At 36.2% G+C, this 14,297-nt stretch overlaps 1 protein-coding gene across 1 annotated transcript in view; it reads left to right on the plus strand.

Moving 5' to 3' along the window:
* Window positions 1-14,297, plus strand: part of Kif4a (kinesin family member 4A) — a 124,333-nt gene that overhangs the window by 74,400 nt on the left and 35,636 nt on the right. Inside the window, exons 14-18 of the mRNA XM_005401621.2 lie at window positions 3,514-3,570; window positions 4,511-4,696; window positions 7,923-8,026; window positions 9,237-9,381; window positions 10,528-10,638. Of these exons, the coding sequence (XP_005401678.1) occupies window positions 3,514-3,570; window positions 4,511-4,696; window positions 7,923-8,026; window positions 9,237-9,381; window positions 10,528-10,638 (603 nt within the window). The remainder of the gene's footprint in view (window positions 1-3,513; window positions 3,571-4,510; window positions 4,697-7,922; window positions 8,027-9,236; window positions 9,382-10,527; window positions 10,639-14,297) is intronic.

A 14,297-nucleotide genomic window follows, 5' to 3' on the forward strand; every position in this document is an offset into this window, starting at 1 on the left:
AACCAATTCTGCCACTTATTTACTATTTATCCTTACTAAATGTTGTATTATTGTCAAAAGGAAATATTGACTGAAATGGAAGTTAAAGGCTTTATTTTTTTGATATGCTCGGGGAGCCTCTGAACTCCAGATAACTGTCCAAGTGGAGGCAGAATGTAGTTTTATAGGGTGAAGAGAAGAAAAACATATGTGTCTTTTTAGTTTGGCTCAGGTGGCAGTTTTGATTGTTAATTGCTGTGAAACTTTCAGTTGGGGGTTGTTCCACTCTTCATCTCCCTTCCTAGAGATAGTGATCAGTTTATTTTTCTTTTTTTTTTTTTTTGTACCAGGAATTGAACTCAGGACCTTGCACTTGCCAGGCAGGCACTTGTGCCACTGAGCTATATCCCTGGCCCCTCAGTTTATTTTTTAAGAGTTGTTTTGGCAGGCTTTTGTAGTTCATAAGTTGATTAAAGTTCACAGATAGAAATGATAGCACAAAAGAAGTGGGAAGGAGGTGAAGATTGAAGACAAGGAAAACAGAACCCTTTCTTCTGTTTTATTCCTTTCATATTAGCACGATGAGCAGAGTGCACTGGGAGCACCAAGAAAGGGGTGACTGTTAGTCTAGAAAATTCAGAAAGGTATCACCGAAGACACTGGTTCCTGAAATAAATAGAAGATTGCCATACAGACAAGGGGAAAGGACAATCTATATAGATTAAGAAGTGTATGCAAAGGTAAAGAGGTATGAAAGTTTAGGGAATGATAGGATGTTCGGTGTGGCTGAAGTACAGGATCCATGCCAGAGAATAGCTATCGTAAGAGAAATGTCACCAGCTTAAATATAAGTGAACCATCTGATATGTGACGATCTAGTGTCAGTTGCCTCTGAATTAAAATAACCTAGGGTGAAGAAGCCTACTGGAGCCCAAATTTATAAGCTCAGAAAATAAAGACCCAGGGCATCATCATTCATGACCACCACACCAATCTTAGAGGATTTCATACTGCCTCACTTCTGGAACTTTTGAATCACATGGGAAAGATGAAAGGGACCCATAAAACCAATTAATAAAATAAGATGAAGCATCCACACCCAGGATCTGGCAACATGATGGTGCCTGGTGTGCCTGCAGAGGAAGTTGTTAGTGGTGGCTGGCTCAGAGGAACTATGTAGAATTGCTGTCTGCCACCAAAATGTACTTGACACACTCAGTAGGAGAGTGCTAAAGAGTGCCACAAGCTGATAAAGTTCCTGGCTTCCATCCACTGTCACAGTTAGGCAGAGTAAACCTTTTCATCCAAGGCTCCTGCTGGACCCTTGAATCAGAGTTCTCCACGTCTATTGTTTGGGGACCCTCCCAGCTACATATTTTTTGGAAATACACAACAATGTGCCCTGTGGCTCTCATTAAGATTCACAACAGTGAAAGCAAAATGTTTCCAATGAAAGTGCTTGTGCCCTTCATTCTGGATTAAAACTATTTTTACTTTAAGTGATGGGTGAACACCCTCTTTTCAGTTTTGAAGGCAACTTTTGTTCCTGGATATTCCTCCTGGGGATTTAAGCACCAAACTGTACCATTTCTTCCCTTAAAATATAGTTCAATCAGGCCTACCTGTGAGGAAGTTCATGCTGTCCTTTCAATTCCTACAAAATCGAATAATATTTTTGTTTATACCCTCTCCTCCAAGACCAGTTCCATAAAAAGCATTTTTTGTGCCTAGTAATGGTAGTACCTGCAGCCTACAGGTACAGACTTCATTTTGGAAGATTTTAATAGTTAATGTAGCACAATGTACCCTAACCTTAATCCCCTGACCATCACCTTTAGCAAATTATATCTTTTACTTACAAGAGATTTTAAATTGTAACCTTAGAATGGAGGTTTGGAAGAGAAGAGGTTCATTAGATTAAAATACATACAATTTCTATATATTTACATTTAAGATTATAAAAGCAGAATCTTTCCATGTTCGTGGCAAAACACGTCACCATACCCCTAAGCTTACATTTTAACGTGACATTTCACTGGGCCAAACGCCAAAGGTAAACCCACAATAACAACATGTGTTCTCCAAAGATTAATCCATCTACTTTGATCCTGACCTTCTGGAAGTTACTAGGAAATGTCTCCAAAAGCCAGTATTAATAAACCCTAATATTCTCATATAACACTATAACTAACCATTGCTTATATTGAAAATTGAAATATGGAAAGAATGATCAGTAACCTGTAATAGATTGCCTTGCTGTTTTTTAAAAAAGAATTTAGTATCTCTTATACTTGGAGAATTACCACTACTGTAAATAAGATGAGAAAGAATATGGAAACCCTAGAGCTTCCTTTGAGTGTTTTCTTGAGTCTGGTTGGAAATCTGGGCAGAATACAGAAAATGCTTTACAAACAGCACTTATTAAGTGCTTCTTCACTTCTTGCCTTAAAAGTACTGAGATTAAATTTTTAATAACTGTAAATTAGATCAGGTGTGATGGTGCATGCCTGTAATCCCAGCACTTGAGAGGCTGAGGCAGGAGAATCGCTTTGAATTCGAGGACAGGCTGGACTTCATAGTACAAAGCCAGCCTGAACTACACAGTGAGACCTGATCCAAAAAAACAAAAAGCTATGTAATGTTTCACAGGGCTGGTATACAGACTCCACGTACAAATCTTAATTCTTTTTGCTATTAAGCCAATAGCTTTTTAACCCATGACCTCCTTAATCATGTGACTTCCTGGAAACAATACTTTCTTCCCAAGGCCTTGTAGTATCACTTAAACAGAAACCGTAATCTATATGTTACAATGCCAGATAAAGCCTAAATTCCAGTGATAAGGACAGATCTTGCTCATATGATAGTCTATGAATAAATTAGTCCTAATACGTAGTTTTTATGTTTCTTTAAAAAAGGAATTTGCCTACAAAAAGAATTGTCATTCTCTTGAGAGGGAACTAGTACTTACCCTTTCCCTCCTAGTAAGCCTATAGTAGTTTTATATGATCAGTTCTTATCTATAGGAGAGACAGAGGTGCTACAATACATTTTGACTTCATGAGCACATTTTTCCAGGGTACCCACCTAAGGCACTTATGTCATTTAGGATGGCATGCCCATAAGAAGTGGCTGGGCTTGTATATTAATAGAGAGACTTTGTGGTAGAAGCGTAAAAAGAAAGGGTAAAATTTTATAAAATGAGGTAAACCTTAGCTTGTTGAAGTGGTGGTTTTACACTCACTCAGCCATTTCTAGCAGAGCAAGAAAAGTACAACAAATATATCAGTTGTCACATGGCATTATTTTTTTTCACAAAGATTACACAATTCCCCTTTCTGGAGAAGAAAGACTCTTGAGAGGTAGGAAATGGAAATAAATGGCTGTTAGAGTATCTGTGACTGGAAAGTGGATCCTTCACCTTAGATGATCTTTGTATATACTGTACTTGAAAAAATTAAGTAACCACTATAAAATCAACTAATGATATTTACTTCAAAATATTTTCCTAAATTGAGACATTTATCACTGTAGGATGAAACTGTTGCTTGCATGGCCGCAGCCATTGATACTGCAGTGGAACCAGAGGATGTAAGTAACTGGCCCCTTTGTGTGGAGCCAGGCTCTCTAACTGTGCTATTTCCTATAATTTATCACTTGACGGAAGAAGAGAATCTGTGAGCACTACCATACTCCTTAGAGAATGTTGGCCCTGGAAATTCAGAAATCTTTACTTAAATCTCAGTTTTGTAAAATCTTTGACTTAGCTAGGCTCTATCTCTAATAGTATAACTGGTGATAAGTAGAACTCGGGGGTATCAAATTCTGTACTTGCGATGTGGCTTACTGATTTCTTGTTATATGTTAATATTCTGCAGCAGCTGTCCAGCAAGTTAAAATGAGGAGAGAACAAATTTGGAAATTATGGCAAACTCCAAATAACATTAGAGGAGAAATGGAAGAGATTTTTTCTGAGCATACTTAGCTTTAGATAGAATGTTAGGGGTGAAAATAACCAAAGAAATTATTTTGAGTGTTCAGATCTTAAAGATATATATATTTAATGTTGCAGAGTAAAGTCAAAATGAAAAGCCAGAAAATGGTTCTGCACAGAGCTTTCATATTCTGAAAAAAGAAAAACAGAAAATAAATGAGGTACTAAGGATCAGTTGTGTGAGAATAAATGAATCCTTTTCCTTTTCCACCATTCCCAAGGTGCTGTTTCCGGTGTCTTTTTTCTTTAAGGACCCTTAGAAAGAGGTAACAGTAAGGAACGTTGGCCAAATCGGTAAAAAGAAAGGTGGCTCTACAAAAGTCAAAACATATGAGAGTACTTATGTGAACACAGAAATAGGCTAGCTTAATTTATTTTAGATGTTTGGAGCAAATATTATTTGAGAAGCCACAGTAGTGAAGGAACAGAGGTATTGCTAACGGAGGAAAGATTGTGAGACTTGATGAAATAGTGCCTAATTTCTAGTATCTCTTACAAGCTAGTATCCCCTGTGACCCTGATCATTCTCTTTTCCAGCAAGTGGAAACCAGTCCAGAGACCAGCAGGTCTTCGGATGTTTTCACCACTCAACATGCTCTACGGCAAGCTCAGATGTCAAAGGAGCTGATTGAGTTGAATAAAGCCCTTGCACTGAAAGAGGCCCTAGCTAGGAAGATGACTCAGAATGACAGCCAGCTACAGCCCATTCAGTTCCAGTACCAGGTAACAGATTTTCTAGAACATTTGTTCCTGTCTCCCATCTTTGGCCGAATGGAAAGAAAACAAGCTCACCATTTGTGGCAATATGCAGACAACATGATATACGTGGTTTGACAATAGAATTGTGCTTTATTTTTGTTTTTTGTTTTTCTTTGGATGTGTTCAGGATAAAGGACCTGTATTTTTCTTCCATTTAATCTCATGGCTTACCTTATCTCATAAGTATTTAACAAATGATTTAGTAATGTTATAATAAATGTGATCCCTACATATAGAGAAATTGTATTCTACTAACTGTGCTTGGTTTCCAAGAAAGGCCCATCTCTTAGTAGATCATCTGAGTTACAGTATGGATTATGAAACTAGTAATAGATGTCACATGACTTGGCAAGTGGCTAAACATTTCCCTAGTGCTAGTTTTCAGTGGCATAGCTAATTAATAATCAAGTCTTTATTGTCTCTGTCCTGGTTCACTTTGCCTACGCCTGTTGCCTAGCCATCAACCTGGAACTATTATCCTGGGAATTTCCTTCGCTTCTCATCTCTTTGCTGAAACATATTCCATACCTTCCACTTCCTCTTTGTTTTGCTGGAATATAACCCCAATAGCTTTCTGAGAAAGCATACATGAAAGGAAAATGTTTTAAAGCTTTGCATACATGAAAACAGTGTTTTTTTCATTCTTAAACTCATTAGTTTGGTTGGGTTTATAACTCTCTCAAAATTGTTTTCTTTTAAAATTTTGAAAGCCTTGCTCTATTGTCTTCTGTTTCCAATGTTGTTGTTAAAAATTCCATTATGATTCTTTGTACTTGACCTGTGTCCCTTCACTCTAGAAACTTTCAGGATCTTTTCTTTGTCCCCAAGTGTTATTTAATTTCACAACTATGTGCTTGGGTGTGGGTCTTCTCTCATTGATTGTCCTTAGTGCTTAGTGGGTCCTTTCAATCTAAAAATCTGTGTTCTTCTTCTCTGGCAAGTTTTCTTACATCATTTCTTTGATAATGCCTTTTCTCTGTTTCCTCTTTCTTGTACGCTTAATCAGCTATTGGACATATTAGATTTTGTTTTGTTTTTCTTACTCCTTCCTATTGGTCTTTTTATTCTACTCTTTTGGGAGATTTCCCTTCAATTCTGATGAACTTTTATTTGCCTGCTAGTTTCCAAGATATTTTTTTGATCCTCTTATTATTTCTTCCATTCTTTTTTGGATACTCTGCTGACATCGAAGGACAAGAATTAAAATTTACTGAGGTTTTCTTGTCCCTGCTTTGCCTCTGTAGGCTTCACATTTCCTTTCTTTAGTATGTTTATTCACTTTCATGTAAGAAGATGTAATATATATTATATATATGTTTATCGTGTAATATCTTAATATTATATACCATATGTAACAACATAGTATGTAATATATAATATTATATAACATATATATAAAGGTTTGAATGTTTAATATGTACATATTTAAATGTCTACAAAATATGTCTAGAAGATCCATACAACTTCGTAAAAGTGGTTAATTCTGGAGAGGGTACTGAAATTTTGGCAGAGATAAGTTAATCAAGGGGAATTGACTTTTGTATGTAATCTGGATTGTTTTTCACAAGAATATATTTATAAGATACTTCTATGGGTAAAAATAAACATTTATATTATTTATATTTTTATTTATTATTCCTATTTTCTTTATTATTATTGATCTGTTTAAATATCTAGAGTAACTACATAGTAGTGAGTTTGATTTTCAATGCTTATTCTTTTTTTTTTTTTTCCGGTACCCGGAATCGAACTCACGAGCTTGCACTTGCCAGGCAGGCACTGTGCCGCCGAGCTAAATCCCCAGCCCCTCAATGCTTATTCTTAATTGGCTCAGTACATTGCTTGGAAAATAACTCTAGCCTATTTAGAAAGCTTTTTGATACAGCCCTGCCTAGCCTCCCTCTGCGTCTTTGTGCCTCTACGATACTGATCAGGGCTTTTATACAATCTCCTTCCTTGCCAACCACTCATCAGTCAGATTCCTATAATCTTTTTTGTTATAAGAACAAAATGGGACCTGGTCGCTGGGTTTTCTCAGTCTTGGGAACTGCTAAACTTCAGTGTCTACAATTTGTTTCCTAAATGTATGCAGAACTGCAGTTGTTATTGATTGAACAGATCATTTTAAAAATTCTGATATTTGTGCAGCTCTTTAAAATTTATAAAGTGTCTTTACCTTTTTATTTTAATTGATCTTCCCAGAAACCCTGTGAGGGCTGTCACTGAGTTACATTCCCTTTTTTTATTGTATTTCATTTTGAGACATGGTCCTATTAAGTTGGCCTGGTTGGACTCAAATTTGTGATCCCTCTGCCTCAGCCTCCCAAATAGCTGGAACTACAAGTGTGTCACCACACCTGGCTCAGGTTACTATTAATTAGTCACATAAAGAGACAAACTCTTAGGAGGCCTAAGGACTACCATTAGGTCCAATGATTCACTAGAAGCAAATAGTCAAACTTATAGTTAAGATGTATAACAAGTAAAAGATTCAAAGAAAATTCAGAAAGAGAAAACACATGGGCCAAGTCTATAGGAAACCAAACATAAGCTCCCAAAAACTCCTTTCACGGTGGAGTCACACAGGAAGTCATTCTTTCTACCACTAAGTTGTTGTGATCATGTGTGAAATTTTCTGTACCAGGAAAGCCTCACTAAGCTAGGAGTCCAGGGCTTTTACCAAGAGTCAGTCATGTGGCCATTCTCTGCCTTGGACATACAAGATTCTAGGGGCCCAGAAAGAAGGCAGATATTCATGGTAAATCACATTGTTTGCACAGTTTAGCCACTCTTATCAGGTAGGGCATAGCAAGAAGCCTACCAGAATCTTAGTTCCCACACACTTGGCAAGAGCCAACCTTGTAAGCCAAGCTTTTTAAGGATAGCAGGCTTCAGCCTGGTATAATTAATTCTTTTGTGACAGAAAGTTAAGGCCAAAAATGATTTTTCATAAAATACTTAAATAAGATAGTAGGTATTGCAGTCAAGATGCGAGCCTCAGCCTTTGGATTCCAAGTCCATGCTTTTTTTGCTGCATAACTTTAATTTCCTTGAATCAAGAGCACATGTTTTAGTGTGCTTTTCAAGTGGTGAAATTTAATTCACAGTTCCTTGAGACATGAAATGTTAAAGTGATTTTCTTCCTGTGCTATGTAATGGTTTATTTCTCATTGACCTATAACCTTTCTAGGATAACATAAAAAATCTAGAATTAGAAGTCATCAGTCTGCAGAAGGAAAAAGAAGAATTGATTCTTGAACTTCAGACAGCAAAGAAGGATGTCAACCAAGCCAAGTAAGAATAAAGTCAATGAAAATTAAGTCTTTACTGTGTATAAGGAGCCTTAGAAAGAATAGAGAACTAGAAGACCAATTTATTGTCCTGAAGGATTTAAATCTAGTGTGGGAAGGAGACCTAAACATAAGAAAAGTTAAGTAATTGAGATTTTAAAATAATATTCAGCATAACAGTGAAAGAATGCCATAACATAGTACATGATTAGTAGCCAGATAAATATCTTAGGCAGTAAATACGTTAAGAGGTCAGAAGCAGGGTATGTCAATTCAAGCTGACTGATCAAGGAAAGATTTATAAAAAGTTAGAATGGGAACAGCTTTTTGAAAGATTATCAGACCTACTAGACAAAACCAGTTTCCTTGCCCTGCACTGATGGTAAATTAGCTTGTGGCTACGTATTAATATCCAAGCTAGTGATTTGAAAAAACAATCTAACTATTCCTTAATCAATTAAGAATATCCTTAGTGACTCTGTGTTATATCTCTATTGAACCTGAAGTTCATATTAAAAAGTTACACTGAATGTTTACTTTCTGTTTAAGTTTATGTCATAATCAACAGAATTATTCCTTACAGGTAAAATGAAGTGAACAGCCTCAGAATCATTCTTTTGGGAAAGAGTGTGTTAAAGCAATTCATTGTTGAATATATTATTATATTTTTAAAATGTTTTGGTCTAGTATTAAGCTCTCATTATTGAGATAGTTTTGGTTGTTTGGGCAGTATTTATTTTAAAGATGACTATATGGCAAGGTTATTAAACTCATATTGAATTTTTAACATATAAAGTTTTATTTGTTTCCTTTTTTATTAGTATATTTTTCATTACATAATAGATACATTCATCATGGGGAATTGGTACATATATATCAAATCTTGATCATTTTTACCACCCCTGCCTGTCTCCCCCATCCTGAGAACCCCTTCCCATCTATATATAATCTCTCTGTTTTCTATCATCTTGTATTTTGCTCTTTAAATTATTTGTACTCTTGGTTTCTTATATAAGAGAAATCATGTGATATTCAACCTTCTATGTCTGATTAATGTCATTTAGCATTATGGTCTCAGGTTGTATCCATTTACCTACAAAGGACTCAAATTTGTTTTTCTGTGTGGCTAAGCAGTTCTCCATTGTGTATGTATGCCACATTTGGAGTCCAGCTCTGTTGCAGTGAGTCTTCACTCCTACTGCATCTGTTTTTAGGTTGAGTGAGCGTCGTCGCAAACGTCTGCAAGAGCTGGAGAGTCAAATAGCTGATTTGAAGAAAAAACTAAATGAACAGTCCAAACTTCTGAAACTGAAGGAATCCACAGAACATACTGTCACCAAACTGAATCAGGAGATACAGGTAATAAACTCTCATCCTTGTATTTATTGCATTGGAATTTACAGATTAAGGGGTTCCATTTAGAATTATACCATAGATGTTCTTTCAGGTGAGAAAGTAGTAAGCAGAACAACAATTTCAAGTGTGAGTATTTTCCACAGATACTTCTTTATTTTTTTTTCCCCCGGTACCAGGAATTGAACTCACGACCTTGCACTTCCAGGCAGGCACTATGCCGCTGAGCTAAATCCCCAGCCCCCCACAAATACCTCTTTGATAGATATTGTTCTGGTTATCATCTATAATCTGAATAATAAAACCATGCTTTCTCTTTTTATTTTTTACATTCAGAGTTCAATGGGGTTTTTTGTTTGTTTTGTTTTGTTTTGTTTTTTGTTTGTTTTCCGGTACCAAGAACGGAACTCATGACCTTGCGTTTGCCAGGCGCTGTGCTGCTGAGCTAAATCCCCAGCCCCCAGAGTTCAATGTTTTATTGTCTGAAACAAAAGACAAAGACCTCTTTCTCTGTCTCTCTCCCTCTATTTTGAGACAGTGTCTCAAATACTGTATATGGTCCAGGCAAGCTATGGAACTTGCTGTGTAGCCCAGGCTGGCCTCAACCTTGTGATTCTCCTGCCTCACCCTCGAGAGTGCTGGGATTACAAGTATGTCCAGCACGACATCTCAGTGTTTGGTGGTGATATCCTGATCGTCTTCCATGAGCATGTAATTTTGTAAGGTAGTGGCAAAATGATGACACCTAGAAAATATTCTCAGTTATTGAATGTTCAACTTCTAACATCTGCCAAATGATGGTTACAAGTCACTTGTACTGAAACCTTTGGAATATAATGGTTCCTGGGTAGATTTGTCCTTGAGGCTTAATACGTATTTTCTTGAAATTTCATTTATATACTGTGAATTTAGGGCTAGATTTAGCTTGTGGGTACATTTTTATTTCTTCCGAGTATTCATTTGTATAGTCTATACTTGGAAACCTTGTGGAAACATAGAAAGAGGTATTGCAAGCCTAATCAGAAAATCTGTTGGTGGTCTTCTTAGCTTAGCTCTAGGTTTTCTTTCTTCTCAATGGTAACTATCCATTTGCACATAAACCTAGAATAAAATAAAGATGACTAATACTTGTACTGGCTTTTGTTTTTACAGATGATGAAAAACCAGCGAGTACAGTTAATGCGTCAGATGAAAGAGGATGCTGAGAAATTTAGACAATGGAAACAACAAAAGGATAAAGAAGTGATCCAGTTAAAAGAACGAGTAAGTAACGAAAACTTCTCAAAGGCTTGGCTAATAAATTCTTCTCTGGGCTGACTAAAAATATTAAAGATTGTCTTCAAATACCTAGTATCTCTAAAACTGACATTTTTGTGAATATAAGAGCTTTATATTAAGTGTCTACTATGTGGAAGGTACTCTCTCCATTAGGTACCATGGGAATAGAAAGATGAATATGTGAGCTCTGCGCTTTGAAGAATGTTTTGTCTAGAGAGGAGGGTAAAATAAAACATAAGCATGGATTTCTTAAATATAAGGAATAAAGAAATCTGGGTTTTATGAATGGTATAAAAATGGTATCTAAGAGAAAGGAAAATATATGTCAGTTGGAGTAAAAATATGGTTGCATAGATCCTATACAAGAGAAAGCATTTTGATGAAGATAAATACAGATGTTCCATTCCAGATAGACTGAACAGCAGGAACAATGACAGAGATGACAATTTTGAAGATATATTGAGAACATGGAAACTGGAGCACAGGAAAATCTTGTGGGATCCAGAAAGATTGTAAGGTCCTGAATTAAAGTAGTAACAGTGCTCTTGGAAAGCTCACTGAGGAAGCAGTGATTTGGAGAAAATTCTAGAGTTAGCCAGAATATACTGTGTTGAGTCAAGAGATAAGGAGCAAGGAGAAGCACTTTTAGAATAGCAGTTTGAGGAGCTTTGTGGATTCTTCCCAGCAAAACAACCGCAACGATAAAAACAGAAAGTCTCTGGAAACTGTCCTAAGGGCATACAGCAAGTGAAGAAACATTTATTATTAAATCTCTGTGAGAACAGCAAGAATCCTTGGCATTTGAGGTATGACCATTTATTCAAGAAAATCTGTTAAATCTTGATATGAACTGCAAGAATCCATGGCATCCAAGTTATGACCATTTCCTTCCCCTCATCCCTCAGCTCCCAGTCTATGACTGTAGTTTCTTCTCAGTAGGAGCAGACCTGTAGCACTTTTCATTTCCCTTAGCTCCATGTTGCTAAAGCTCTGTTTTAGGCAATAGCAGCCAGGAGATCTGGCATCCCTGCTTTCACAAAGTTCCCAAGAACTCCCTACTGCACAAAGCCAACAGTACTGAGGTCTGATCACTCCAAGCCATCTAATCATAGCCTTTAGATTCCATGTCAGGAGAGGCAAGCCAAACAAACCAGAATACTATGTACTAGCCCCTACCCAGAACCCTACTTGTAGAATCATTCAGAGAAGTGAGATGCTGTCCCCATGTACCAAGCAGTAGTGTAGAAGTTCTACCCAGGGGAGAAGCAGGCATAGGAATAGCCACAGAAATGTAGCCTTTCCTAAAGTGATTGACTTTATCTGGAGACAGAATTTGGGAACTTCAAGTCAAAGGTGTTGTCAAAAACAAAACTTTTAGTGGTGACCAACTGAGAGAAGACTGGTAGCTCTGTGTGAACAAGTAACACAGTAGTAAAAATATTCAAAGATGCAATGGCTGTAAACGTCCCATTTTAATAAAAAACACTACTATCCAAGAAGCTCAGTGAACTCCAAATAGGACAGATGGGAAGAGAACCACACACAATCAAAATGTTAAAAGACAAAGATGAAAAGCTTAAAAATAAGATAAATAATTCATCACATACAAAGGAGCCCCAATAAAATTAACAGCTGAAATCACATCAGAAGCAACGGAAGCCAGAAGGTAGTGAGACAACATATTCAGAGTATTGAAGCAAAATAATTTCACCAAGAATCTTTTTTTTTTCTTTTGTGGTAGAAATCCAACCCAGTGCCTCATATATGCTAGGCAAGTACTCTTAGCACTGAGCTACATCCTCATCTCTCACCAAGAATCTTATGTGCGGGGAAAATTATCTTTCAAGAATGAATGTAAGCTGGGTGTGGTGGCGCATGCCTGTAATCCCAGCACTTGAGAAGCTGAGGCAAGAAAATAACCATGAATTCAAAGCCAGACTGGGCTACATAAGCAAGTTCAGGGCCAGCCTGCACTACATAGCAAGACCCTGTCTCAACAAAAAAAAAAAAAAAAAAAAAGAATGAACACAAAATAAAATCATTGCCAGATAAATAAAAGTTAAGAGAATGTATTACTAGCAAACATGCCTTACAAGAAATATTAAAAGAACTGACTAAAAACATGTGATGCTAGACAGTAACGAGAAATAAACAGAACCAATAAAGATAATTATGTAAGTAATTCAGAGTATAATTACATAGTTATTTTCCTTTCTTCTAATTGATATAAATAGCAATCATATAAAACTATATATATATAGATATATATATATACATGTAATTGATAGGCCTATTATATACAGAAATGCAATATATTTGACAATATCAGTACAAAAGAGATGAGTGGAAACAAAGTTGTATTTAAGGAAATATCTGCTGGTAATGTGAATATACAGCAGGAAATGGGAATCAGAAAAGTGACTGAGCAAGTTGGTATAACAAATTATAAATATGTACTTGCTCCCCTTCTCTCAACTTACTTAAAAGCCATAAATGATATAAATTAGTAATTACAGTAACATATGTGAAAATTATATATTTATAGATGTTACATGTGTAACAATAGCACAAAAAAGGAAAAGATAATAAGGTTGTACAGGAATAATATTTCTATATCTCACTGGGTTTAGGTTATTATAAGGCTCAAGAAGGTTCTGATGAGTTAACATGTTTATTATAAGCACCAGAGTAGCCACTAATAACTCAAGAGATACAGTGACATAATCATTGAGGAACTAATGTTACACCAGAAAATATTTAGTACAAAAGGAAACAGGAGGAACAAAGAAACAAAAAGTATGAGACATGTACAAAGCAAAAAGCAAACTTTAAGACAAAAATTCAATCATATCAATAACATCAGATGCTCCAAATGGGACACACTGTCTGACAGATGTGCCCACTTTGCACTTACCCCCAACAACGTTAATGCTAAAGCAGAAAGATTTTGCAAGCAATCTGGTGAGTTTCGTAGGGCTCGGATCATCAATATCTGAAGGACTGGGTAAGGGAAAGATTCAAAAGAAACAAAAGTGCCCTCAAAGAGGATGTAGTCCAGATCGAGATTACTCAAGGCTATACTGTATGCAGCTCAAGGAGTTAGAAATAAACACTTTAGCAAAATCTTAACTATAACTCAAAGTTTCCATATGTTTCATTGGATTTAGACTCAACAATGAGCAGTTGAACTATTCGTATGTATGGTACCTGGGCAGAATATCAAAAGATAGAGCATGGTATGTATCATATAAAGGAAAGAAAAGCACATCAAAACAATTGCCTTCACACTAATAAACATCTCTCAAGTTTTGAAAATGGTTCTGTGTAGCTTTTATAAGAAGCAAAACCCAGTAATGGCCAGTTAACACGTGAGAAGATACTTAATATAATCATCAGGAAATTAAAAGTCAAAACCAGCATGAAATGTCACTTCACATACTGGTATGGTTATAATTAAAAAGGGAAATAGGAATAAATGTTGCTGAAGATGCAGAGAATTAGGAACGTCATATATTGCTATTGGAATATAAAATAGATTAGCCACTGAAAAATAGACTACCAGTTCCTCAAAAGGTTAAACAGAGTTACCATATGACTTAGAAACTGTACTTTTAGGTTTATAACCAACGGAATTGAAAACATGT

Source organism: Chinchilla lanigera, unplaced genomic scaffold, assembly GCF_000276665.1.
Source record: "Chinchilla lanigera isolate Chin_1 unplaced genomic scaffold, ChiLan1.0 scaffold00074, whole genome shotgun sequence".
Lineage (NCBI taxonomy): Eukaryota > Metazoa > Chordata > Mammalia > Rodentia > Chinchillidae > Chinchilla > Chinchilla lanigera.